Genomic DNA, 27891 nt, shown 5'->3' with positions numbered 1-27891 from the left:
TGAACAAGACAAGGTAGTCTGGAAAGATAGCTAGAGAACAAGCAGCTCACCTAGCCATATTTTAGGCAAAATGTTAAGATGCTCAGCCTGAGGTAATACTTTTAGAGTTACATCATTAAGTAATCAGGGATTGTAAATATTCCCACCCCTTGCCTTGGCATGCGTACATTTGTCTTGGGTGGAATGCTGAACTTCTGTGGGTATGGAACTTCTGCTACCCTGTCTTGTTCCGCATAAGTATCACTATGTGGTATAGCAACATCTGATATGGACCTAGCTTAAATGGTCACAGTATAAGTCCAGTATGGAAGAAATGGAATATTTCAGAGTAACTGTTTGGTTTTGCTTATGGTATGCCAGCTTTTTAACTTTCTCAGGCAGTGTTGTATGAAGGGCTCTAATGGACCGGTCTCTTGTTGTGCAAGTATCACACTGGTTATTCAAGGGTATTTTGTGCTAAATTACACAGTCTTACTTATTTGCTTGTTGAAACCCCCAGTTAACTGCTGAGAGACTCTAAAGAGAACCTTTTACCTTGGAAGGAGTGGGGAGAGGTATATTAAACAAGAACTTGCTGTAAGCTAAACTGTTTTGGCTGAAACTTAGACATCACATCTTCAGAATATGGATGTACAGAAAAGGAAAAATGCAGATATGTAATCTAAACAAGTGAAAACTTAAATGTTAAGTATTGATGTTAGAGTAAACATTAAATTTACATTAGTATAGCTGTTGGTGTGGTTAAACTCAAGATGCAGTTACTACACTGAATGCTGTCTTTTAAAAATTATTGTTTTAGACAAACCAAAGGAGGAGAAGAAAGATACTTTCTTAGAAAAGCTTGCAACTCAAGTTATAAAAAATGTGCAAGTCAAAATCACAGGCATTCACGTTAAATATGAAGATGATGTAAGTATCGGGAGCATATTCTCCTCATTTTAAATTGGACTCCAGTGCAGTCATGATTGTCTAGTCCACAGAGAGAAACTGTTATCTGGCACCCTGAAAAAGTTGCTGTGGTTTCTTTTGCACCACTTCAAATAAAGTACCACAGATATCACTGAAAGCCAGAAATATTTTTGGTATGTGAAATAGCTGTTCTCTTTTTTGCCTTGTCCAGTGGTGCCTTGCTCACTAAATGTGGATGGTGGCTGTTCGTCAGATGTTAGTGTGTGTAGTTGATGTACAGGATTTTTCAGTGTCCTGGGTAAAGTCCAGTATGGCAGAAACTGCTGGAGTTCCAGATAAGTCAGAAGGTGAATACTTGAGAACACTTAATTGATAAATGAGAATGTTTATACGAACGAAACTGCTATTACTCTAGCCCACTTCCTTTAGGAAAATGATGAAGCGGTTTGTGATGAGATAATTGAATGTAAAAGCAAAGCATTGGATATAGAGTATTTCTCAAACCTATTTTGGAACTTTTCAGAGACACTAAATTTAAAAAGGTGTGAGGAATGGAAGTCACAGAATGATAAAGCTGACTGAGATGTGGTGCTCTGTAGTTCTTAGTTCTTTCCTGTATGGGGATTTTAGAAGCCAAAAGGAAATTTTCAGCTTGAATTGAAGTCCTAAATCTTTATGCTACAGCCATGTTAGTTTTGGCCCAACTTAGGGGGTTCCAAGAATGCTTCAGCTAGAAAAATTAAGCAAAGATGCTCAAAACAGCTCAGGATTTCAGTCGACTTCAATTAAATGATACATTTCTGTTTGCAGCAAGAGAAATAAAGAGTTGTTATTTTTTCTGTTTTTGTAGATCACGGATCCACAGTGTCCGATTTCCTTGGGAATGACATTGGGCGAGCTTAGTTTACTGGTAATGTGTGTGTGCATGCATGTTCTTATGTTTTTGATTTACTTGTCTTTGGAGTACCAGAAAGTAAAAGTAATGTATTAAGATGATATAATGAAAGTATGCATACAGCTGGAAGCAAAGACAATCTTTCATTCATGTAAATAGTACTTGAAGTTTGTGCAAGCAAAAGGGAAGATGGTTGAGGCATGTCACACTTTCTGAGACTAGTGATTTGTTCTTAAGATCCAAGTGATCTTTAAAACTGAATATATTTACTTTCATCGGGCAGGTTATTTCCAGGCCTAATAATTAAATTAGGGCAAACATTACATCATGATGATAAAGAATGTGGTATTTTGCCAGGCCTTTTGAGAAACTGGGGGAGAAAATTTCAGCTAACCCTTGTTTTCCTTAGATGTTAAGGATTTTATGGGTAGGATAAGGAGTTGAAAATCAAAACAAACTGACAAATTTTGTATTGGATTTTGACTTGTGTGTATGCATCTAGAGAAACTGGCTTCTGTAATCACGTAGTACCAAAATGATGCATTCTGTGCTTGAAAGTATAGGATAAAACTGCAAATGTGTTAAATAAGATGCACAGAATGATTTTTATTGCTTTGAACTTTTAGACAACAAATGAGAACTGGACACCTTCTATTCTGAATGAAGCTGCAAAAATAATATACAAGGTAATGTGTAGTGGTGTGGTTTGTTTGTTTGTTTTTTTTTTTTTCCTAGACAAGTGAAGAGGGGAACTGATCTTGGAGAGGAGTAATCTGGGGTTCTAAAAAATTGGAAAAATAATTTGCTTTGCAAATTTTTCTGTTTTTCTTAATTTTGCTGTGTGTTTAAACAGAAGTAGAGCACAAATAACTGGCTTTATATAAGGCATAACTTTCAATTCTATGGTTTAAATAACTTCCCTTAAATGCAAACACTCATCGCCTCATTAAATGCATTATATGGCAAGTCTGCATGGTAACTATGATTTCAAATACGTTGTCAAATTGCCGTTTCCTACTCTAGTTTGTATGTCTAATGTAATTGGGATTCTGGTACCTAAGCGGTCTCTCTGTTCTCCCTGCCGCCTAACCCCATGCTGAAAGGAGTATGCAAAGATCTAAGAAATTATAGGAATGATATAAGAAGGGTTTAATAGTCCTGGCTTCTTTATTAGGCTGAACGTTGGTTTTGTGAACCCTTCCCCCTGCAATCCAGAGTTGTATTTAACAGGTGTGCATGAACTTGTGTGCTAGAAGAACTTGCTCTTTAGCAATTCAATTTTCACTTCAAAAATAGTATTATAAGATTAAATATGTCTCAATGCTAATGGTGGATTTGCTGTCTAGTCTGTTTTCACTTGTTTTCTGTTTTCACAAATGGAAAGCTGAGTTTATAGAATGGGTTGAATACTGAGTATGAAATCTGTTGAATGTTTTCTTTGCTGTGCAGCTTTTGTGCCTGGACGGCCTCAGTGCTTATTGGAACGTACACAGCAAAATGTATTATCATGGCTCCCGTGAACAAATACTGGTAATGTAGAAGAAAATGCATTAAACAGTACTATATTCTATAGCTGTTGTGGTATTCAAAACTACACTATACTAATTTCCACCCCACTCCTCACACTTATGGTCAACTATATTCTGATACCAGGGTCATATGTTAATCTATTGCACCATTGATAGCTAATATTTTTTTTGTGAACTTCATATGTTATTAACCCCTATAGGTTTTAGAAATGGTCAGAAACTGTGTCTGTAAAATCATGTTCTATTGGCATATTCATCTTGACTTCACGCGGTTTAGCCAGTACTGTGCTAAATATCTGGGCGATGTGAGCTATTACATAGCTACTGTAATGAAAAAGGCAATATTGAGATAGTAAATAAGTATAGAATTAATAAAAATTCAGAATATTAGATCTTTATCAGAACAGGAACTTATATCACATTCTATCCAGATGACCTAAGCTGCATGGCTGAAATTAACCAATAGAGTGAAGCCAGATAGAAAAAACAGATTTAAAAATAAAAAAAAAAAATAATTTTTTTTTTCTTTTTAATAAACCAAAGCTTAGGTAGTTACCCATTGTTAGACCTAAACAAAGACACAAAAAATTGAGGAGAGGCTAATGTTGTAGTTCTTTAAGATAGCAACCCTTATTATTATTGGGAGGAGCTTTGGCAAAATTTTGAAGAGCTTTAGTAAAATAAGTTATATGTATGGGTAAATGAGTATGCTATGCTTGACAGACAGGAGAGGGTCACAGCTTTAAATGTGGAATGCAAAGTAGGACTGAATAATGAAGACTTTGAAAATGAGGTCAGTTGGAACATAATTAAGGTAGACTGTATGGAAAAGATGATGCTGGAAATACTTTTTTCCAACTTGGTGAAGCTAACTCAGGTGGTGTAGAAACTAGAGAAATAAATGATGGTGCTCCAGTTTAAGGGCAGTGAGGGTAAATCAAGACAAAATGAGAGGCAGATATCTTAAAATGTTAATTACAGGGAAAGAATAAATTCAAATTTGTGTGTGTGGGCTTCCTGGACGCTGTGTTTTGGGTTGCTGCTAGCTAGATGAGTAGTGGAATACTGCAACTTGTAATATTATTAGTGCCTGAAGTACTTGTTTTGCTTTCATTTCATTGGTGTGTTACCCTCTTAAGTCTTACTCTCCCAGAAGAGGAACTGGGAACTTTGGCAGTATGAATAGGGCAGTTATATAGACATAAATTGTGGCTGAGGGCACACATCCTCTTTCTGTATGACAGCTGAAGGCTTCTGAGTTGCAAAAGCACCATTACTGTTAAGAAGTTTATTTCAGATGGCTGTTTCATGTTGTTAAAAGAGCTCATTTTTAGGTAATGAGAAACAGTTATTCTGGTGAGCTTTTGGGTAGTACATTATTGAATATCTTAGGTTCTTAAAGTAAACTTTAGAACAGATTATGAAAACAAGTCACTTTGCTTGGAGTAGCGGACATCTGTCTACTGTTGTTAGTTTGTCTGAATATCATTTTGTTTTAATGTGGAGGAGGTCAAATGTGCAGTGTATGCTGTCTGTATATCTGCATTCTATTTCTGGTGTGAATAAGTGATCTCTGTGTAAAAATGGTACATTTTTGACCTATTATGTTTATAAAGGTTATACAGATGTTCTGTGTGTCCTTGTACAACCACTTGTTTCCTTTTTTTTTCTTTTGTGCTCATCTCTTACAGATATCTTTATTTTTGTTTTATTCTTTCCTTAACAAAATATGCGCTTAACCTGGTGAGCTTGGTACTAGCATGGAAGGTTGAATCAAACCTGTGAAGTGTTGACTGGCTGGTCAAAACCAGCCAGTTGTTTAGTGTTCTTTGAATCTTGACTGTTATGTGTAACTTAAAACCTAAGTCCTTTTATTTTTGTTCTGGTTGCCCTTGTAGCACACTGTTTATTGTCTCAGAATTGGGGTGTAAATTCACTGTATGTAGAAAATATTATGAATACGTTTATTTCTCTTCCTGTCTAGTCTCTTGCTTTATTCTTCTAAAAAGCTAAATTTCCTCAGCGTGCTTCCACTTCTGCCTCTTTAGTTCAGCAGAAATGCTTATGTATTTTTAATATAAGTTTTAAGTTACTTTAGCTGTGGAGTCTTCAGAATTACCTGTCTGTGGATGTTTTCTGTGTTGTATCTCAGTCTGAAGTGAAATGTAAACACAAACCAATATACAGTTTGAATTGACAGCAGCAAAAGTCTTAGTGCTTCAAATGTGTTCTTCCAGCACTGACTTCAACTTACTATTGACTAAGCTGCAAATGAAGATGCTGGTGTGGTTTTGTTGAACTTAAGTTTTATGTATCAGGAAGTACCACTTTCTATTTCATCATCAAGCAAGTTTTTAACAGGTTCTTTCTGAAAGAACTGGGAATTTTGCCCTCCATGACTGTAAAAGGAAACAGTTGCCTGTTTCCAAAGCCTGTTTCTTTGAGTGCTGAGGCAGAGCAATTCCAGTGTAGCAAATAGTATCCATTATTTTGACCACCTGTTAACTTGAAGCATCTCACCACTTGCAGTTTTTCCATTCTTGAAATCCTTAGCAATTTTGGTGCTGTATACTAGTATCACTTTGTATACTGGCATCATCTCCATTATTTGGATTTTTTTAATCTTTTGGCCATTTGATGACTTCTGTTAGTTTAAATTTGTCAATTGTGATTAGTCGTCTTTGTGTCCTTGTGCCTAAAAGGGGAAGAGAGTGAGAGCAGGAATAAGCTCAGAACACATCTGAAAAGATTTGAAGCAGCACAGGGGAAGAATGGAATTCATCATGGGCATAATATTACTTGTGTAAATCTTCTCTCCACTTGTTAAGTCCTCTCTGCTTCAGAATTTATAAACCAATACAGGAACTGAACAAATAGCATATAACATGTCTTATTTAGTAACATTATCTGTATTAAATACCTGAATACATTTTATATGTAATTTTTAGTGTAGGTTGTTTCCTGGAAAGCTAGGTCTTCCATCTAGACAGGCTGTTTCGGTCTTAATTTTAAGCAGCATTATCAGGAAATCAGATTTATCGTAGTAGCCAATTGGTCTATGTTGTAGTAAGAATAAGCTTTGTAATCTGTGGCAATCTGTTACTTTCATACAACAGTCTTCATATTTAAATAACATGAGTATATGGCTGGTTGTAAGATTAGCTGTTTTATACTTAATCTCATAGAAATTTAGCTTTTATTAATATAGATCAGCAGACAGGAAATAGGTTGAAATACAAATATTTTTAATGAGAAAGTGTTCCTTTTATAAAATACAAACCAGTTTTTAAATAAGGAACAGGGAAAAGGATTAGTTTGAGGAAATTTGTGGTTACAAAATATTTTCCTTGTAAAAACAAGTCTTAACATTGATACTCTTTATAAAATATAATGGGAACAGGCAGTTCATCTGCCTTCATGTAATAGCCAATATGTCCATCTTCCTAAAAGCAGGCCTCCTGCTTTAACTGATTGTGCCGTTGCAATTCTGAAACTAGATAAGATGTTTGCGCATGAATATAGCATTCTCAATAAATTGCTTAAGAATTACAGCATCAGACAGACCTAATTTTGAATTAAGACTCTGTTCTACATGATATTTCTCAGGCCTCTTGGACTGTTCTGTTATTTTCCCGACTTCTTTCTGTTTTCAATTCCTCTCATACCTGCAGAATACCAGAAGGCTCAAGTGGCCTCCTTATGTGCTAAAAATGAGGAAGGGTAGAATGTAAATAGATGCTCCTGGTACCTTCAAGGAGTTTAAAAACAAATGCTTGATCTAATATGCTACGTGTTTGAGTGTACACATGAGCTATATGTTTCTAAATTAACACACATTAGTTGTTTTTGCAAGATTTAGACAGAAGTTGAATAAAAACTGTGCTAACCTTCCACTTGATATGAGAAACTTAGAATTCTTTTTAATCTGGTATATTTAAACCCTTCACTCTTAAGTGCCTGTGCTATATTAGCTTTCCCATTTAGGGGGAGGAGGCCCTTGCAAAATACATGTGAACTTAAGTTGGTCTACTCAAAGCTTAGAGGACTGTAAACAAGTAATGCCCTTCAGCAATTGCTAGACAGTATCGTATTCCTTTACAGGATCAGCTGAAAAGAGGAATTCCTTGTAGTGGTAACCAGCCTCAAGACTACCAGTATAGTAAGTAAGCTAGAAATGAGTGAATATAAACTGTTCTGAGCATGTTATCATACAACAGCCTGACCTGATTATGCAGGCATGCCCATACTAACTTTATTTTACAAAAAACTAAACATAACAGAACATGTTAGAGCTTGTATGCTTTTTGACTGCTGCTGGGCTATCTTAATTTTTGGTAAGAATTTTATCCTGATTCTGTGGGTCTTGAGCATACACATCAGTACAAAGTGGTTGATATATCAGGTAGTGGAAATAAGTACTTTAAGATTGCTTCCCATACTTTTAATTGTAAACATAAAATTAATCTCAATGTTTTTATTTTTTAAGTTTTTAGACCAGTATCGGCCTCTGCAAGACTGTATATCAACCCATATGCAGAAGTAGAACTAAAAACTCCCAAGCTTGATTGTAATGTAGAAGTACAGAGAATTGTCATTGAATTCACTAAGCCACAGGTAAGTTGGCTTGGTATCCATTATCGCCTATTTCAGAGTTTGTGATGAACTGTAGGATTTTTTTGTTGGAAAACATTCTTCTTTGGGAATTTTCTGCTTATAGGCAAGTAGACTGTCTAAACTGTTTAGCAGTAACTGTGGGAAAAGTGTAGGATCATTTTCCCTTTGTGTAACAGTCACTTCCTGGTGCTAGATCCTGACACTCTGACCCTGTTATCTGTGGACCCTCTGGGGACCATCTGGTCTGTATTCAGAGCATTCCTTTCACATGGAGAATGGAATCATTCTTATGAATAGCCCTTATCTTACAAAACTACAAGCCAACAATTAACTGCAGAGATGTCAAGGTACAAGCATGGGTGGAAATGAATGGAGTATACTGGCTTTGGCAACAAAGCCTACTGAATTATCAAGGAGCTCTTCTAGTTCCCCAGCAATGTTAGTGTTTTTGTTTATTCAGTGATAATTTACAGTTAGTTTGCTAGATAGCTTTTTAGCTCTTATTGATATCAGAGTGTAATCTGAGTTCAGAACAGTACCAATAAGGTTAACTAATGCAAAGGCAGTTCTAAAACTGGGGAAACTGGGTATTGACAAATGAAGACAATATGGTTGGTTTGAGAAAGCTTGAGACTTTGTGCTGAGCAGGCTAACAGAAATACAAATTGTTTTTGTTCGTCAAGGAAACAAGAAGTTCATACGGTGGTGTCCTTTGAGAGCAATGGCTATAGTTGGTCCACTTTTACATACTAATGAAAATGCATAGGCTTAAATTTCTGTATAGTTTGGGGAATACTAAAGACCATAGTATACATGTACTTTAAGGACTGCATGCAACAAAAATCTGAACCTCTGCTAAGAAACTTGTTTTTCTGTGTTTAGTACCTCAGCATGATAGACCTTCTGGAGTCCATAGATTACATGGTTCGCAATGCACCATACAGAAGATTTAGGCCAAATGTATCTCTCCATAAAAATGCCAGACAATGGTAAGCTGTGTATGTTCGTGCATTCTTTCAGAGATGCTGGAGTCCTCTCCAGTCTCTTCATTCTTCTTTGTGGTTAAATGTAGCTTTAAAACTAGATCACATATATCATTATAACTTTCACAGAGCTTTGCTTAGCCAAGTAGAAAAGGCTTGCAGAAAAGAACACGTGAAAGAACCAAGTGATGAAAATCTGACTTGTAAAGCTAACCCTGGTGCCCCAAAATCTCTGAACAAAATGCTGATGCTCTCTCTAGAAGTTAGGATATAATTTTAGAAAGACTAAAGAAAAAAAAATCAGCAAATGTATTACAAGCAAAACATATACGTCAGCTGTAATTTTTAAAGTTTTGAGCTGATACACATTTTTGTGGACTTTTTCTAAGTACTAACTGATGCTGATTATCAAAGTGTTTAAGTGCACTTAATGCTCTTACAGCCCAAATTTGCAAACATGCAGAAGTCAATACAGAATGCAGATTTATAGTTCTTCAGGCATGAAATATAAACTCTCAGTCTATTTTTCAAAAGTGATGTTGAAACCATTAAAATTTTTATAAACAAAGTTACTCAAATGGCAAGTGGTAAACAAAGTGTTTGCATATTAATAAACTACCTCTGCAACTTTTAAGTTGTAATGCACAAATAAAATGGAAAGTTGCTCACGAGTGTGGAATTATTGTAGGTGGAAATATGCAGGTAACAGTGTTCTTGAAGTTCACGTCAAAAGATATACTCGCATGTGGTCATGGAGTAACATAAAACAGCATAGGCAGCTTCTGAAGAGTTACAAAAATACGTACAAGAACAAGCTGACACAGAGTAAACTGTCAGAAGAAACACAGAGGCAAATTCAGGTATGTGTTTTTTCTCTTTGCAGAAAGTATGTTTTGGTCCCTCTATTACATAATTCTTTTAAATATACGTGACAGTATTCAAGGTTTGTGGTTTTATAAGAGCACAAGAGTTCTGTGGAAATACCATTTTAATCTGAAGTTCAGTGTAATCCATTGTGGAAAGAAAGAAAATACTAGTAAAGTGCCATTTAAATAAACCCTTTTTGATTCTGGATTAAGCAACTTGGATGCATTTAATGAAGTGCAAGATTAATCATTTAAAAAAAAAAAAATTAGACTGCCTAACATCAAGTTTCATCTTCTAGTGAACTTCTGGGTGGGGGTATACCTTTGAAACAAAAGAATAGGTCTAGAAAGAAATCAGAGTGGTAAATATGAAGGAGCTGGTGGAGAATTTGTAGTGGTGAGCCTTTCCTAAATGCGTTTGAGGCAAATGATTTCATCATACATTTTTACAGGACCTAGAAAGAAAGCTTGATGTCTTCAATATAATCTTAGCAAGACAGCAAGCACAAGCTGAGGTAAGAAATAATTTTTGTTCAACAATATTTTAACACTTCAAATAGGATGGTTCTGTCATGAAAGTATCTTGACAAAATTTGTGCTGATGAGTATGATAGGCTAGGGAGGTGGGAAGGCAAGTTTCCTATCCTTCCAGGACAGGAGTAAATGAATTTCCAAACTGGAAACCAGTTCCAAAAACCTACCAGTGTGTGTGCACAGTATTACTGCTACCCACTTTGTACCATTCAGGCAATTGTCTAAGGGTGATCATTTAATGGTTCTTTTATTCCTTTGACTTCTATTATTTCAAGACTGGTTCTGCAGCTCTTCAAGATCAAACATGTACAGCTGTTCCCATCCTACCTACACCTTTAGATACTCTCTTTTTAGGGGACAGCCAATCTAATTAAGACAACTCTGAGAGAACTGTTAAAAGGTAGATGAAGTGTCCAGCTGCATTTTATTTTGGAAATAATTTGTGACACTTAACAAGGAGTTGCATGTTATAACATTATGAAAAGTGTTGTATCTGCAGTTAAGATCAAAACCACCTAGCATACTGAGGGCAAGCTCAGAATAGTTGTCTTGAGAGGAGCATGCTAGTGGTAGCTATATTCCTAACATGAATATTAACCTCTGTAGTTGTATCATATAATTACTGGTCATGCCAATGTAGCCTCGGTGTTTGTCTACACATCCAGAATGTATGTAAAATGAAGACTGGAAAAATAATAACAATGCTTCTTATTTTTGAGATATTTGTGGTCAGACCTTGATTTTTAAAATGCAAAGTGAAAGCCTGAGTATAAATGAAAAGTTTTAAATATACGTAGTGGTACAGGATCAGTCTTCAGGTTTGTTACTACTAGATTTAAGGAATATAATTGCTTCTTGTATCCTCTTAAATACTGTCTTTTCATGTGGTTCCTGCCTTTTTGTAGTCTAAATGCTAGTGAAATGTGTAGAAAAAGGCCGTCCGAAGTAGAAGTAACATATGCTTCTTTCCACACACCTGTGTGCGCGCACACACACAAGCCCCCCAACCCTGATCCTCTTTTTGCTTCTGTCTGGTGAGTCAAAGTGCTCTTAATCCCTCGCAGGGTGGTGTTGCTGTCCATCAGTTAAATGTCTGTTCAACATGCGTACATACATGCATTATTTACAGAAAACCAAAATATATAGTAATTCTATTAATTATTTATTTTAATGTCTGGTTTGTAGACAATAAGATCAGGACAAAAACTACTGAAGAAGAAAAACACTGAAGTAGAAAAAAGAAGTGGAGGATGGTTTGGTGGTTTCTGGGGTAAAAGAGAGTCTAGGAAAAAGGAAGATGAAGAATCACCTGTTCCTGAAAGTAGGTGTAGGCTGGAATGCACTAACTTCTGTAGAGACTTTAAGTTTTTATATACATTAAGAAGAATGTTATAGTATGTTTTGCTTCTTACTATGCAGAAGGAGAGAGTATGGCATAAACAGTGCAATGCAGTATTGATCCATCTTTGTAGTATTACTGTTAACGAATATTGAGCTGGCAAATGAGGCACACTTCTGAAATGGCTATAAGCATTTCAGAACCTTGGTAAGGAGAAGAGTATGGAGCTTATAGCTGTAGTGTAGTAGGCGACAACTGGAATACTGTATTCTGGTGATTTGCTGTCTGGACCAGAGATTTGTTCTGGTAGTACACCTCAAAGCTATCTTCATCATTGGGAATTACAGATACTCTTCCAATATAAATTATATTGATTTCTGTGCTATGTATGTAATGTGAGGTACGAAGACTGCTTCTGTGTAAATTATTTTACAATATGGAACTTAGTGCAATATGAAGAATCAAAGAAATGTGTCAGCAGAACTTAAGTACAGTAGAAAATAAATGGGAGGAAAAATGCTTATCATTACTAATTAAACTGAAAGTTTTTGTGGGTTTTTGGTTTCTAGCTATTGATGAACTAATGACACCAGAAGAGAAAGCTAAGCTTTTTACTGCTATTGGATATAGTGACAGCTCCTATCACGTATCCTTACCAAAGCAGGTAAGCAACTTCCTATAGGGATGGTTTGGAAAAAAACCCCCAAAAATGAACAACGCACAAAACCCCCCAAACACTGTCCCTGCCCCCCCCCCCCCCAACCAAAAAACCCTTTCTGATGCATGTTAGCCTTAAGATAAGCAGTAGAAAGTGTGTCAGTGCAAGTCAAACCTATGCTGAAATGTACAGAGAAGTTGAAAAAAAAAAATTCATTCAGAAAACACAAAGATGGCTAATGTTTTCTGTGGTGGTCTTCTGCCTTGTGCACAACCCTAATCTGGAGTGATTTAGAAGTAACAAACTGGATAATAGGTACCCATTTGCAGTTTGGAAGATAATAAAAAAAGCTAACTGTAAATGAAAAAAGATTCCATATTAGCTTTTTCATTGCATCTGTTTCTTGCTACCTGTTGTGGTGAAAACTAAATTAGTCTGTATGGTCTTTTTTATGTTTTTGTTTGTTTTTTGGTTTTGTTTGGTTTGTTTTGGTGGTTTGTTTTTTGGGTTGTTGGTGGTTTTTTTTTCAAATCCAAAGTCAGTTTGATTCTGGTAATTGAATAGTTGTTGTTTACGTAAAGATGAACATTAGCATGGGATTATTTCCTGTTTGACCCAATGTTTATAACTTTCCGGGTTGCTTTTGTTGGAGGGATCATGTTATGTTTCTATTAAAATGTTTGTCCTAATGATTAATACCAGGAGATTTCAGCTGTAGTACTTTTTTCTACTACACAAAGGACAATTTAAAATTAAAAAAACATTTTTGTGACATATTTTTTTGGCTTGTTAAGCAAAGGAATAAAAGATAAAACTTTACAGGTATAGTATTCTTGAGGGGGCTTATAGGAAGAAAGCTAGAAAGTAGACAACTAAGAAAATGTGAAATGGTGAGGTTTCTCTCAATATACTTATTTTCTGTGAGAGCTATCACATTGTGGTTTTAAATCTTAACATGACTGGTGCTTCTGCTTTAAGTTGCTCATCACTTACAGAAGTACTTTTTACATTTAGACTATTTCTTTCAAGGAGGATGTTGTCTCTTCTCCCAACAGGCCTCCCCGCTCCCCAACACAACACTCCCAACTTTCCAACCTTGTATATTTTTGTTAAATTTAATTATTATAAGCTTACATGTGCCTCACACAGGGAAGTTCAGAGTTGTTTAAGTGGCAACATGGAGGCCTGTGTGCTGTTGTATGAACTTGTGTTCCTGTCAAATTGAAAAGAGCAGAGCAGCAGCAAGCTTCTCTTAGCAACAAAGAGGAGACACAGCCCAAACTGTGCCCAGTACTTGTGCTTATTTTTTTTTCTTTGTTTCATGCTTTCCTTGCTTACCTGTGTAGAAAAACTTCCATTTTTAATTTGGACAAATTAAGTGTAAAGGTCCTTTAATCTCTCTCAGTACCCTGAAGAAAGGTGCAGGCTTCAAATTCAGATAGGAAATATTATTTGATTCTTCTTAAGTTGCTGATTGACGCAGTCATAAAATGGTACATGTATCAGGAAGCCAAAACCCTTTCTTGACAAGGTTGAGATATGACATTCAGCATCAAGAACAAAAAATGCATATATGCAATGTCTTCTAAAATGTAGTTATTTAATAGGATTATGAAGATTTTGTTTGTTTATCTTACTAGCTCTCTATTGAGTGTAGTTTAGCTATGCTTGCTTTCACAGTTTAAAAAAAAACTTCCCTGAATCCTGAAAAGAGATACAGACTTTATCTACTCTGCATTTGTTGAAATGCACTGTTTTATGTTAAATAACTGATAAGTGTTGAAAGAAGGTAAAAGACTCTATATTTCGCTTCCTATATAGGGATATGTTTCTTACCTTAGTCAACTGGAATAGCTTTAAATACTGCATTTCATTAGGTTTGTGGAAATTAGGAGTTCTAAAAAGTAATTCATATCAAGATGACTAATTTCGATTTTTCTCTGTCCTTCTTGCTAGTATGTTGCCCATGTTGTGACACTGAAGCTGTTAAGCACTTCTCTTACAATTAAAGAAGACAAGAACGTGGCAGAAACTCTTAAAGTACAGATAATTGATCTGAGTACCAAAATATCACAGCGCCCAGGAGCACAAGCCATTAAGTAATTGGATTGGTATTTTTTTTTTTTTGTAGAAACATCTTCCCCCCGCTCCCTGACTTTTAAAATCTTTCTTGGGTAGTGCATTATGTTGTATAGTGACTTTTAAATTTATGGGCATTCTGCAGTTGCACTCTCAAAAGTTACAGTCACGTAATTTGGTGAATAACATAAAATGGAATGAAGAAAGGAATGCTATTTTTTAGTCTTTATAAACAATAATAAGCTCTTTTTTGAATCCAGATGTTGAAGTGCTAAATATTGCTTTTGGGAAGTGATACCTGAGCAGTGTGAAATGGTCTGGCTAACACACTCCAGCCTGAATGTGTTGCTTACTTCCTACGTTAATGAAAAACTACGTCTGTGTGTTGTGGGTAGCAGATTAACCAGCATGTAGGAAACGGACTCCTTCCTGTGTTTTAAAAGAGGACACACCAGAAATACTGAACACAAATTATTGGATTATACTGTCAATGAATAAGATTTTCAGTGTCTGGAAAATGAGTCTGTGCACTTTTCATGCTTTCATTTACAGTTCTTTATGCATAAGATCACCAGCTCAGCTGCTTACTCTTGAAATATTTTTGCTAAAAACTGTTTTGGAGAATATTAAAGGTGCAGCCTGAATGCTGCACAAAAATAAAGAGCTTTGAGAATATTTTACATAAATGCATGCCATATAATTTCGTTGGCAAGACTGATACTTTTGTTGATTTTTAAGTTTCTGGAAAATGTAATTAGGTTGTCTCAATGGAGCCAGGCTTGTGACACTGATTATGCCCAAACTGTGTTGCCTCCCAAAGTCAGGGATTCCAATGGTGGAGACCCAGGACCCCAAAATAAATTTCATATCTAATAGGTACTTCTAAGGGCGAATGACGTTTGTGTGGTTTGGTGGTATTCACATGGCTTTCTTTAAAAGGCATTTTTCTACTGACTATGCTTAACACTATTGTCAGGGAAGCTGTCAGTAAAGAATACCCATTTGTACCAAAACAAGTCTGTAACTGATTTTGAAATCAATATGTAATAGTTAACATTCCTACTCTTTTTCATCTGTAGCATAAATATTTTCCCTTTCTTTTCTCTTACAACTGATTCTCTTAATAAACGTGAGCTGAAAATTATATTCAGTCCACCTTGCAGATAACAGAAGGTAAAAAGAAAATATCAGCCTGTGTTGCTGTGAACGACTTGCCTCCTATTTATTTTTCCAGTTTAATAATGTAACAATTTCTTAACCATGTGGTATGTTTGTCCTGTGAAGTTAGTCATGTTTGGCTTTATCAAAGGCTTTCTCATCTTGCTGATCTTTCCTAGATGGAACTGTGTTCTGTATTCTAATTCAGTATGTTCAACTATTCTTCATCTTCAGGGTTGAAGCAAAGCTTGAAAACTGGTATGTTACAGGCCTGAGACAAGAAAACATTGTACCATCTCTTGTGGCTTCCATAGGGGACAGCAAGTCTTCTTTACTTAAGATAGAGTTTAATGTTAACCCAGAGGATAGTACTGCTGACCAGAGTCTTACTATTGAATCACAGCCTGTGGAAATAAAATACGATGCAGTGAGTAGTAACCAAAACTCTTACTTCTTTTTCTGATTCTCCTTTGTCTGCTGTTATTCTCTTTACTCTGTCAAGATCTATTTTTGAGATTTCACTGAGTGACTTCTGTGTATATTGATAATTCTTGTCTGTCTTTTTTTTTTTTTTTTGAAAAGAGAACAATAAATGCAATGGTAGAATTCTTTCAGACAAGTAAGGGAATGGATCTTGAAAGATTAACATCAGCCACATTAATGAAGCTGGAAGAAATCAAGGAAAGAACTGCTACAGGTAAGATAATAACAAACCTCACCTGAGGTGAACCCTTGAATGTCTTAAAATGTTTCAGTTTGATTTTCTAAACACTTTGCTTGTGTTTTGATTGCTGGCCAAACAGTATGATTGCGTTTTTTTCTTTGAGTTTTTGACTTGGAGGATTAGTGGATGTTTTGTGGGAAGGAGCATTAAGTTTAGTGAGAAATCAATAGAATGTTACAAAAGTAAGTCTTTACTCAAGATGTGTTATCTTTCAGATCGATAGCATCTCTTTTTATGTTGACTGGCACAAATGTTTCACTTGTGAATAGCATTTCAGTTTTAATGTCCCTTCCTTTTTATTTAAGGATTAGTTCATATTATTGAAATGCGGAAAGTCCTTGATTTGAAGATTAATCTGAAACCTTCCTACCTTCTGGTTCCACAGACAGGATTTTACCATGAAAAATCAGATTTGCTGATTTTGGACTTTGGTACATTTCAGGTATATAAATGATCTCTCTTATAAGCTCAGAGGAAGAAAATATTCTTTTCTCTTAACATAGCTGTCATCTGAAACTATCTTGTTTTCAGAAGGCAAAGATGATAATCTGTATGAATGTGTTTTAACTTGTTATATTTCTTACCAAATAAATTTGGATCAGCAATTTGATCTATGTTCAGAGCTGTTAAGTTGTCTTTGACATACTTGTACTAGTTAATCTCCCCAGGAAACATTTTCATTTTGTAAATGTGATTGTAATAGCTTATCATTTAGTATCTTTCACTTCTTCAGCAGAACATATGAACTTTTGTTCCTGTTTTTGTAAAATGATAGCCTTTTATTAATAAAAGAGAATATAATTTTTCTCTTAGAGTTTGAAATTTGATTCCCTTGTTCCTATAAAATTGAAAGATTACAATAATTTAACTTGATTTTAGCTGACTGATTAAATATTTATTTTAGTTGTACTCCAGCAGTAAACTTGTAAACTAATAAGAAAAATTCTATTTTGCATAACTTGAATTAAGTGGATTGATAGAAGTAGCAATAAAAAAACCCCTACTTATTCTTGATAAGTGTGAAATGAATTAAGATTGCTTCTCTGTAAGAGCCCAAATGTCAGTCATAAACTCCTATGAATCATCTTTTTCATCTTCACTAGAATTAATACCACATGTATGTAAGTTTTAGACTTAATTTTATCTTGTCTTTTATGTGTTTAGCTGAACAGCATAAATCAAGGCGGTAGTCAAGCTTCTAGCTTTTCATCTTTAGAGGAGATTATGGATAAAGCTTATGACAAGTTTGATGTGGAAATAAAAAATGTGCAACTTCTTTTTGGAAGAACAGGTAACAAAACAACATAGTTGCTGTTTACTCAAAAGATTGAAGGCTACCTACCTGTAATAAATAAATAAGTTTTCTAAAGAAAAAAGGCGAACCAAAACAAGTAGTTAACTAAGAGATAGATTATGATACAAGTCTGGTATTAAACTGTGAAAAAATTTTAGTTTCTCTTCAAACAGCTGCTTGCTTTTTGTTTGGACTTGCGTATCATTTCTTTACTGTGATGCCAGCAAGCAACATAAATGCATAGAACTGTTATGTTTTCCATCATATGCAGGAAAATACAGCTAAAATTGGCCTTAATACTTCATTTGGACTTAAGTTTGTGCAGTGAACAGAATGCTGGGTTACTGTTATATTTATCTATCCATGTATCTATTTTTTTGTAGGGTTCTATGTGCAGGTACATCTTTTAGTGTAGAATTGGACTTCAGGCTGCTAAGGCAGTATAGTGTTAAGAAATACTGAAAGTGTATTCAAAAGCTTTTAAAATACTTTACCCAAATTGTTCTAGGTTTCTCTATTTTGTGAATGGGTTCTTTGTCCTTTCCTAGTGATGTTATTGGATTACTTTAATGATACCTTAATTAAAGCAATTAGCAAGTGATGTTTTCTCATCTACATTTACTGAACATTTGCAGGTGAAGACTGGAAGAAGGCTCGTTTTCAACACCCATCAACTTTGCACATATTACAGCCTATGGATATTCATGTACAATTGGCAAAATCGATGGTGGAAAGAGATACCAGGATGGCAAAGTAATATATTCATGTTGAAAGGACTTCTTTTTAACTACTGTGTACTTACAGAAAAAACCCCTGTATTTTCCCCAAAGGTTCAGTTACACTTTAAAATCTGAAGGTATTAACTTAAGAAATAAAAGTAGCTTACTACTTTTTACAAAACATTCTTTGGCTAGTAGTTCCCTGGTCACCTTCACTGGTTACTAACTATACTGTTTAAACTGAGTCCAAGGCCTGTTTTTAATGCAGGATCACTAGCTTTACTGTGATGCGATCTTTATATAAGAGTATAGATATTGCTAAGACTTAAATCAAGAATTGGTATGTACTTTTTTTTGTCTTGGAGTTTAATAATTTTTTTTTTTTTTTAAAAAAGGTTTAAAGTGTCAGGAGAACTTCCTTTGGTGCATGTCAGAGTCTCTGACCAGAAAATCAAGGCAATTTTTGATCTGATTGATAGCATTCCGTTGCCTCAGAAGTCATCTGTGTCAATTCCAAGCACAAAGGTAAGCTGACTATAACTAAGAAAACTGAATTTAAAAAAATGACATCACTAAAGTGATCATTGTAAATGTAAATTCCTGCTAAAGTCTGTGGTCTGTTTCACTTGAAGTAAGAGATCTGTTGCCAAGTTGAGTCAGGCAAAGTGTCTCCATTATGACTTACCATCAGAACATGCTGGGCTTATTCAAGTGAGGGTATCTTAGCCTTTGTCATTGTCCTGCTGGTTTCAGTATAAGTATTGGCAAAACTGACCTTTCTAAGGAATATGGGGGAGGCAAGGTCAAACATGCATAATCAGTGGAAAATATGACTGAACATGCCAAGTTATACAGACTTTAAAATAATGATTTTTTTTTTTTTTTCCCCCTCCCTCTAGGTACCGGCTATTCCTACAATTCCTGTTGTTAGTAAAGGGTTACTTAATACACCCCAGTTGTTAGCAGAAATAGTGTCAGGTAAGAAGCTACAGATAAACCTTTTTAAAAGCAGAAGGCCATAACTTACGGAGTAGCTGATGTTTTCAGGCTGCTATTGATCTTAAAACATGTTATAAGGACAGTAGACATGAGTATGATTGATCATCTCTAACTTCATGTTCATAAGAAGATTCGATTAAGATGCTGATGTTGCCTCAGAATAATAAACTTGCTTTTTTAAAAAAACAAAAAAATGTTTTTTGGGATTAATTAATTTTATGCATAAGCATCCTCTTCAAATGTGAGCTATTAATAACAAGTGTATTAGGATGTCATTAGCAAACCAATTTAATTATTCACATGTCATGAGACATCTTTTAAGTAGAGAATATTGAGGAACCTGTTATTTCAGAATTGACTTAAACCCAAAACCAGGTTTAGCCAAATACTAATCTGCTGCTGCTACCACTTCAGGACACATACTTTGGGGTGGGCACATAAAAAAGGTAACATGTCTAAAGGTTGTGTACACTTGCATTAAGCAGCCAACGTGTGGCAAAAATAGACTGTTACAAACATCATGTGTACTGTCCTGAGTGTTTTGCATTAGCAAAGCTCTCCTTTTTCTGAAAATGAAGAACTAGAATAACAAATGGCAAATTACTGTATTGGCACTGTGGATTTGAGCATTTACTTCCATGGCTGTTCTGGAGAAGAACTTTCCTGTAGTGGAACCTGGGAAACTTGTTTCCTGGAGCTTACTTTAGAACTGGTTTTCCTTATATGTGTTCTTGAATGTCTAATGGTACAGCTAAACTCTAGTGCTTTCCTTAATAGGGCTTTAATTTTCTTCACTTTTTATCCAGTGGGTAAGAAAGCAGTGTAGATCTAAAAAGTATACTTTGTCAGATTAGGTTTAAACTGCTCATACAGTTTAAAATTCCCTTGGAATGGGAAAGAGAGGTTGGGATATTTACCCCTGTGTCTGGAAGTTTACTAAGGAGGAATTCACTTCTCTTCTCTAGACTCTGAAGAAGAATATTTTGATTTTGAGGAAAGTTCTGAACCAACTGACAGGTCACTAATTAAAGGAGAAGAAATAAGAAATAAGGAGCCTGCTAAAGAGGAACTGACAGATCTTCTGTTGAAGTTTGAAATTAAAGAGGTATGTCTCTTCAATTCTATTTTTACCTTCTACACAAAGAATATATTTTAAAAAAAATCCAATATTCTATTACCAGTGATCTCCAGACGTAGTGGATGCAAAAACATAGCCACCAAACAAAAAAATATACATGTATACATATGTATTTCTATGTATGAGTTATTTATATATGGTATGCATATGAGGTTTTTTTTTAATATATGGTATGTATATAAATAAAACATACATACTTCATTTGTGTATAAGTATTAAAAAAAATGAACAAAAACCTCCCTTACTGGAGTATTTTTGGTAGAAAATAATAGTACCAAGTTATAATTTGCGGGTGGGAGGTGAGAAATTTGCATTGGAAGAACAAAGTAAATACCCAGGCAGGTCACTTGCTAAGAGCAAATGCCAAAATATTTCTATGATATTTATATCTCTCACCATCAAACAATCACTTTTTTTTTCTATTTTTTCACTTTAACTCTGTAATAAAAATAATACTTCCAGTATAGAAGGCCAGGTGTTAATTTTGTGCTTTTTTTTCATTGTTGGTTTGAATGGTGGGAATACTAAATGTGAAAAGATGGTATAACTGTCTATTTCTTGCTCATCCAGGTTTTAGTAGAACTCACCAGGCAAAAGAAAACTGAGGAAACGGTACTTGTATTTGATGTAATGCATCTTGGGACAGAAGCTACTGTCAGAACCTATAATTTAGCAGCTGTATCTTATTTAAAGAAAATAAGCTTGGATTACTATGAAATTGGAGGTAATAAGCAATGGAAGAGAAGTATAGTAGTGTGTACATGTATATAATCAGTTAGTCTGAAACCGTGGCTCTCCTGTCTCTTGTGCTCACTGAAATCCAAATGTTCTAGTTTTCCCGTTACGATATTTAGTATGCAACCGTCGCTTGGCAGTGCTTGTCCCATTGGTACAGTTGATAAGCTCTGGACTCCCACCATAATGCTTATTAGATAAATAAATAGCTTAGCGCACAATCTTTGGATGGTGAAGGGGTACAGGCTTGCAATTTTGGACTTAACAAAGAGATACCAGTGATTCATGCTTGGTGGTGCAATGTATTTTAACAAATGGTATTGAAAGTTAATCCCTATCTTCAAGGCAAAAATTCCTTGGTTCTCTGAAAGAACAGAAATTACCCTAATTTTTATGCATTTCATGTGGTATGTTACAGGTAAAAAAGCACCCATTCATCTAATTAGTTCCTCGGATAAACCTGGCTTAGACCTTCTGAAGGTGGAATATATCAAGGTATACATAAAGCTTTTAAAATTTATTTTTAAAACACTTTTATATATTATAAAGTCTTAAACCTACTGCTCAGAGCTAGTGGATTGTTTTGCGTCTTCTGAAGAGCACAGTGACTGGTTGGAATTAATATTAACCTTCATGCAAATCATTGTTTGCAGGCTGACAGAAGTGGGCCACACTTTCAGACAATTTTTGACAACGCTGAACAGATGATTCAAGTGAGTACTTGCAGATTTTATTGCTTATTTTCTTTTGGTTTGCTTCGTTAGAAGAGAGGAATCAATAAGGGTTTTTTTGGCTTTCCTGTTCTGCTCCCCTGCCCAAGCTCCCCCCCTCCCTGACCTTGCAGCAGGGATATTTAAAGAGTTAAAAGTACTTGAAAGTTTTTATACAACTTAATATAAGAGCAGTATGTTAGTCTTTTTTCTTAACTATGATGAAAAACTGTCTAGCTAGCTCATGTGGATAAAATTCAAAATAATAAAATAATGCATCTTCTCATGCGTATGAGATCATGAAGTTCAAATGTCCGGTATGGCAAAAAGCAGTGCGGTCTAGAATTCTTTCTTTTTCCTGTCAAATAATCTGTATTGTGAGCACTACATAATCAGCACTCTGGCTAAATTTAATAAGAAGTCTAAATCCATTTATGAGTGATTTTGGTTTTTTTCGCGGGGGGGAGAGCAGAGAGGAGCGTGTTCCAATTCTTCACCCTGAAATATGACTTGGGAGCTTCTTGTGATACTGCGTTTTCCTCTCTGTCACTTTTGTCATAGACTCTAGAATAAGAATTTGATCTCTTAAAAATTACTGCAATATAGGAAGGTGGTTTTAGACAGCAAGTACCTAACTTCTTAAGTTTTGACTGTTGTACTAATGGTATATTTTTGAGTCAGAGATTTCAATCTAAGGAAAAACAGTGTCTTGAGGAATTCTGGAAATAAACTACTGTATTGGGTTTGCGTGGCAAGGTTTTGGTAGCGGGGGCGGGTTACAGGGGTGGCTTCAGTGAGAAGCTGCTCGAAGCTTCCCCTATGTCTGACAGAGCCAATGCCAGCCGGCTCTAAGATGGACCCAACACCGGCCAAGGCCGAGCCAATCAGCGATAGTGGTAGCGCCTCGGTGACAACATATTTAAGAAGGAAAAAAGTCATGGGGCACACAGAAACGGCAGCTGGAGAGAGGAGTGAGAACATGTAAGAGAAACAACCCTGCAGACACCAAGGTCAGTGAAGAAGGAGGGGGAGGAGGTGCTCCAGGCACCGGAGCAGAGATTCCCCTGCAGCCCGTGGTGAAGACCATGGTGAGGCAGGTTGTCCCCCTGCAGTCCATGGAGGTCCACGGTGGAGCAGATATCCACCTGCAGCCCGTGGAGGACCCCACGCTGGAGCAGGTGGGTTCCCGAAGGAGGCCGTGACCCCGTGGGAAGCCCATGCTGGAGCAGGCTCCTGGCAAGACCTGTGGATCTGTGGAGAGAGGAGCCCACGGAGCAGGTTTTCTGGACGGACTTGTGACCCCATGGGGGACCCACGCTGGAGCAGTGTGCTCCTGAAGGACTGCACGCCGTGGAACGGACCCATGCTGGAGCAGTTTGTGAAGAACTGCAGCCTGTGGGAAGGACCCACGCTAGAGAAGTTCGTGGAGGACTGTCTCCATGGGAGGGACCCCACGCTGGAGCAGGGGGAGAGTGTGAGGAGTCCTGCCCCTGAGAAGGATGAAGTGACAGAAATAACATGTGATGAACTGACCGTAAACCCCATTTCCTGTCTCCCTGCGCTGCTGTGGGGGATAGGTAGAGAATCCGGGAGTGAAGTTGTGCCCAGGAAGAAGGGAGGGGTGGAGGGAAGGTGTTTTGAGGTTTGGTTTTATTTCTCATTACCCTACTCTGGTTGATTGGTAATAAATTGAGTTAATTTTCCCCAAGCTGAGTCTGTTTTGCCCATGATGGTAATTGGTGAGTGATCTCTCTTGTCCTTATCTTGACCCACGAACCCTTTTTTATATTTTCTCTCCCCTGTCCAGCTGAGGAGGGGGAAGTGATAGAACAGCTTTGGTGGGCACCTGGCATCCAGCCAGGGTCAACCCACCATAACTACAAAGGGCTGTCAGTTTTCTGTGATAGGTACTTCCCTTCCTTTATAACTTGGCATTATTTTGCCTGCCATTTTTTTGGTGTGAAGACTGAAATATTTCCCTTGCCACCTAATAGTTTTAGAGTATCTATAGATATCATCAGGGAACTCTAATGCTGGAATCTTTTTGCTAAGAAAAGGTTCCTGAAGCTGCAGCAGGGGATGACAGTTCTACTACTCCAGTGCTACTGACATGGATATACATACTGAGTTGACTGACTTCATGCTATGGGACGGTGCTGATGTTAAGAGAATTCAACTTTATATACATCATCAGGTGTTTTGCTTGCAACTCTTCAATGGGACTTCTGTGTCTGGAAGAATTGCATTTGGGCTCTTATTCCAATTTCAAGCCCATTCAGGTGGATAACTTTTACTAAACCACATGGCAAGGACTTACTCTTCTTTGGGACTCCCTTAGTGGATTTGTTGAGAAATACCTTTATATTAAATACCTTACTGGTAGCCACCTGCTACTTACCTGTTTGTGTAGTACTGTGTTATTGCAGGAGCATTCAAGAGTGAGTCTGTGTTTGACAGAGCATATTGCTTGAGAAGACTGAATCCTGCTTTAGGTTACTTAGGTTACTAACTTACTCCAGGTGTATCTCCCTTAGTCATCTAATTAAGTTTTCCACTTATGTAATGCAGTTTTCCACAATGAGCCTTTCACTCAATGCTTCTAAATTTTGTATCACTTTGCTGTTGTACTGAGGAGGTTATAGGTTAACAGTTACAGCTGTTGGGTTGTTGTTAGGTTTTCTTATTTTCTAAGCTTACCACTTTTCTGCTTTACAGAAAGCTTTTTTTCCTTTATGATCTGTTGCTGGTAATGCATGCAGCTTTTCTAAGAAATTGTTATATTCCATTGGGTGCTTTTGTACTTTGGTCCAAATCTTATAAGTTATTTTTTTGTCATACGGAGTCTCATGTTTTCAACAGGTAGCTTTTTCGTCATTGAACCTTCTACTGCATACAGAGGCCCTCATGTCTGCTGTCAGTTTTCTAGCAGCTGTTAGTCCATCAGGCAGTGGAAGTAGTAGAGACACACCAACTAAAGACGAAAAACAAGAAGATGACACTAGATTGAAGAAAGGTACAGTTGTGTTTGTCAAAATGATGGTTCTGAAAGGATGTGTTGCATGCTGGCGAAACGATCAAATCCAGAGAAACCTGATTAGCTTTGTAGTGTGGGGAGAAGATCAAAGCTCATGTGACTGTGGCTCACCAGGCTAGTGGACTGATTTCAAAAAACCAATAAATGAAACAATGATTATGATCATAAATGGCGTCTTCAGGTGAGCTTTCTATTCTTGTGTTTCATTGCCTTTTCACAAATAGACTTGAATTTGAGTAAATGAGATTTCTGCGAGCTTAGAGGACTCAAACAGCAGCATGATCTTAGTGTTCATGGTAGAATAAAGGAGATAAATAGTACTTTGCTGATTATGCTGTGTTACTGATCTAGGCAATTTAAATATACTTTCAAAGAAGTAGTCAGGTCCTTTGCGAGCTTAATGAAAATATTGCTGTTCCTGTAGCACTGAAACGAAAAATGAATTTATATCAAAATAGGCTCAGAGGGGAGCAGTTGCACTGTCTTTAATATTAAGTGTAAAACTCAAGCATCAGGTGAGCTGGAAATGAGATGTCTAGTGAAGAATGTTCAGAATCACTTATAATTTTAAATGGCCTGGTGTCCTGGTTTCGGCTGGGATAGAGTTAATTTTCTTTCTAGTAGCTGGTATAATGCTATGTTTTGGATTTAGTATGAGAAGAATGTTGATAACATGCTCATGTTTTCAGTTGTTGCTAAGTAGTGTTTATACCAAAGTCAAGGATTTTTCAGCTTCTCATGCCCAGCCAGCAAGAAGGCTGGAGGCGCAGAAGCAGTTGGGAGGGGACACAGCCAGGACAGCTGACCCAAACTGGCCAAAGGGATATTCCATACCATGTGACGTCATGCCTAGTATATAAACTGGGGGGAGTTGGCCTGGGAGTGCGGATTGCTGCTTGAGAACTAACTGGGCATCGGTCAGGAGTGGTGAGCAATTGCATTGCACATCACTTGCTTTTTATATTCCAATTCTATTATTATCATCATCATCATTATTATTATTTTCTTCCTTTCTGTCCTATTAAACTGTTCTTATCTCAACCCAAGAGTTTTACTTTTTTTTCCCCTGATTATTTCCCCCATCCCACTGGTTGGGGTGTGAGTGAGCAGCTGCGTGGTGTTTAGTTGCTGCCTGGGGTTAAACCATGACACCTGGGTTTGAATCTGCAGGCTGAAAAAGAAGTTGCTGCTGTGTACAGTGTGACAAAGCCCATAAATATTTGAGCTCTTGAATTAACACTTTGCTACTCTTGGTTAGTGAAGGTGCAGACCATCAGTGAGATCTGATGGCTTCTTGTCTTCCCCCATAGATAGTTTTTTGACACTTGTGTGTGACTTCACCTTATTCTTCCCAGCCTTAATACTTGCTCTCGTAAAAGCTGGGTGTTGATTGCCTGAAATAAGCTTCTAAGGTTTGCCATTTCTTACAAGCTTGGAAGTTTAAGAGAAAACTTCCTACATTAGGATCTTGGAATAGGAAATATTAGATAACCTGAAAAAAGCACTACTGTGAACCTATTGAGTTATTGACTTAATGTTAAAAATAAGTGTACTATGCAATTGATTTCCTCTTAACCCAGCAATTACCCTTAATTTAAAAAAAGTAAAATTGTTCCAGTAGAGAGCCATCACTAGATGGGGTAATATCAGACATAGAATTACAAGCAAATGCTGGTATGTTTTACTCTTATCAGTAGAGTTGCCTTCAGAGGAAGACTTGTTGCTCTAAGATGGGATGTTATAGACTTAATCATGATAGTGGTGATGAAAGAAACTATAGGAAATAAAACTAAGTCACCTGAATGCCGCCACCCCCCCCCCCCAGACCAAAACAACCCTCAGATATGCTCAGGAGTTCAAGTGAAAATATGTATTATATGTACCTTGAAAATCCCCATTTCTCTCATTTCTAGTGGCTAGACCTTCAAAGGATAAGGATATCTTTGACTTCAAGCTTTTTGCCAAGCTGGATGCCTTCTGTTTAAATATTTGTGATGAAAAAAAGAACATTGCAGAGATTAAGATACAAGGTATTAAATTCTTTGTTAGTAGTAACTGATCTAGTAGTTTAGTTTCAGAGTAACTGTTAGTAATTGGACTAAAAGATATTTAAGGTGTAAATTTTCAGCATCTGACTTTTTTTTTTATTGTGTTCTGTACAAACATGGCTTGTGGTATTGTTTTCAAAGTCAGTCTTCTAGTCTGTCATAATGTTTTGGCCTCCGGCTAGAAAAGCATGATATATTATTCTTCAGGTAATTATGTTCATGTTTTGAAGGAGTTTGATTATGGGTGGCTTTTCATGTTGTATTAAGCTTTGAATATTTTTCTGCTATACCTGAATTATTTAGGATAAAAACCCCCTTAAAACTGTTTTGTTTGGTTTTGAACTCGTAGTGTTTATTCAGGTTTCTTGTTTTGGTTTTGTTTTCTTGATTCTTTTTCACCCCTCAGAGGGGCTATCAATAATTCGGGGTGGGGGGCGAAGTTTCACTTCCAAGCTTGGCTATAGCTGCCATCCTAATAGCTGCCAAAACTCTCTCTTGGTATGAATATTTAAGAATGTGTGATATACAAGAGTATGTAATACAGTTCATAAAAAGTCTCTTGCTTTTGCCCATCTCTAAATCGTATGATGTATTCACACAAGATTCTGTATGCAAAAATACAGTATAGTAACATCTTTTTTGATAGAAAATCTCAGTAAACTAACTCAGTAGCTTGGTTATTAAGAGGCGGATTATTGTTTGAATATTTTTCTATTAGTAGTAGCTCATTTCTTTCCAGAGATGATTGGTATTGAGACAGTATCTGTGTTAGAAATTCTATTTTGTTTTATTCAAAGCTGTAGTATGGTCACATTCTCAAAGCTTAATAACAGCCAGCATAGTGTATGGACTTGGGTATGAACTCTAGACAATATACTTATCTTCTGTGTCTGACTGATAAAAAGCAAAAAGTCTCTATTTCCAGA

General features: G+C 36.4%; 1 protein-coding gene across 7 annotated transcripts in view; it reads left to right on the top strand.

Annotated features, from left to right (window-relative positions):
- Window positions 1-27891, top strand: part of VPS13C (vacuolar protein sorting 13 homolog C) — a 104046-nt gene that overhangs the window by 14068 nt on the left and 62087 nt on the right. For all 7 annotated transcript variants that reach the window (XR_008238375.1, XM_052808907.1, XM_052808904.1 and 4 more), the window contains 25 exons: window positions 800-909; window positions 1760-1819; window positions 2431-2490; window positions 3254-3334; window positions 7435-7492; window positions 7820-7947; window positions 8830-8936; window positions 9619-9790; window positions 10249-10311; window positions 11516-11651; window positions 12239-12333; window positions 14284-14426; window positions 15799-15991; window positions 16147-16261; window positions 16594-16730; window positions 17453-17579; window positions 18218-18335; window positions 18697-18826; window positions 19201-19279; window positions 20266-20405; window positions 21009-21162; window positions 21592-21668; window positions 21827-21886; window positions 24743-24896; window positions 26831-26947. Coding sequence is in view for 6 of the 7 variants with exons in the window: in XM_052808907.1 (XP_052664867.1) it covers window positions 800-909; window positions 1760-1819; window positions 2431-2490; window positions 3254-3334; window positions 7435-7492; window positions 7820-7947; window positions 8830-8936; window positions 9619-9790; window positions 10249-10311; window positions 11516-11651; window positions 12239-12333; window positions 14284-14426; window positions 15799-15991; window positions 16147-16261; window positions 16594-16730; window positions 17453-17579; window positions 18218-18335; window positions 18697-18826; window positions 19201-19279; window positions 20266-20405; window positions 21009-21162; window positions 21592-21668; window positions 21827-21886; window positions 24743-24896; window positions 26831-26947 (2814 nt within the window). In the remaining variant the exon portion in view is untranslated. The remainder of the gene's footprint in view (window positions 1-799; window positions 910-1759; window positions 1820-2430; window positions 2491-3253; window positions 3335-7434; window positions 7493-7819; window positions 7948-8829; window positions 8937-9618; window positions 9791-10248; window positions 10312-11515; window positions 11652-12238; window positions 12334-14283; window positions 14427-15798; window positions 15992-16146; window positions 16262-16593; window positions 16731-17452; window positions 17580-18217; window positions 18336-18696; window positions 18827-19200; window positions 19280-20265; window positions 20406-21008; window positions 21163-21591; window positions 21669-21826; window positions 21887-24742; window positions 24897-26830; window positions 26948-27891) is intronic.

This window comes from Harpia harpyja, chromosome 14, assembly GCF_026419915.1.
Source record: "Harpia harpyja isolate bHarHar1 chromosome 14, bHarHar1 primary haplotype, whole genome shotgun sequence".
Taxonomy (NCBI): Eukaryota; Metazoa; Chordata; class Aves; order Accipitriformes; family Accipitridae; genus Harpia; species Harpia harpyja.
Note: the sequence above shows the minus strand (reverse complement) of the source record. Positions and strands in the feature narration are given on the sequence as shown.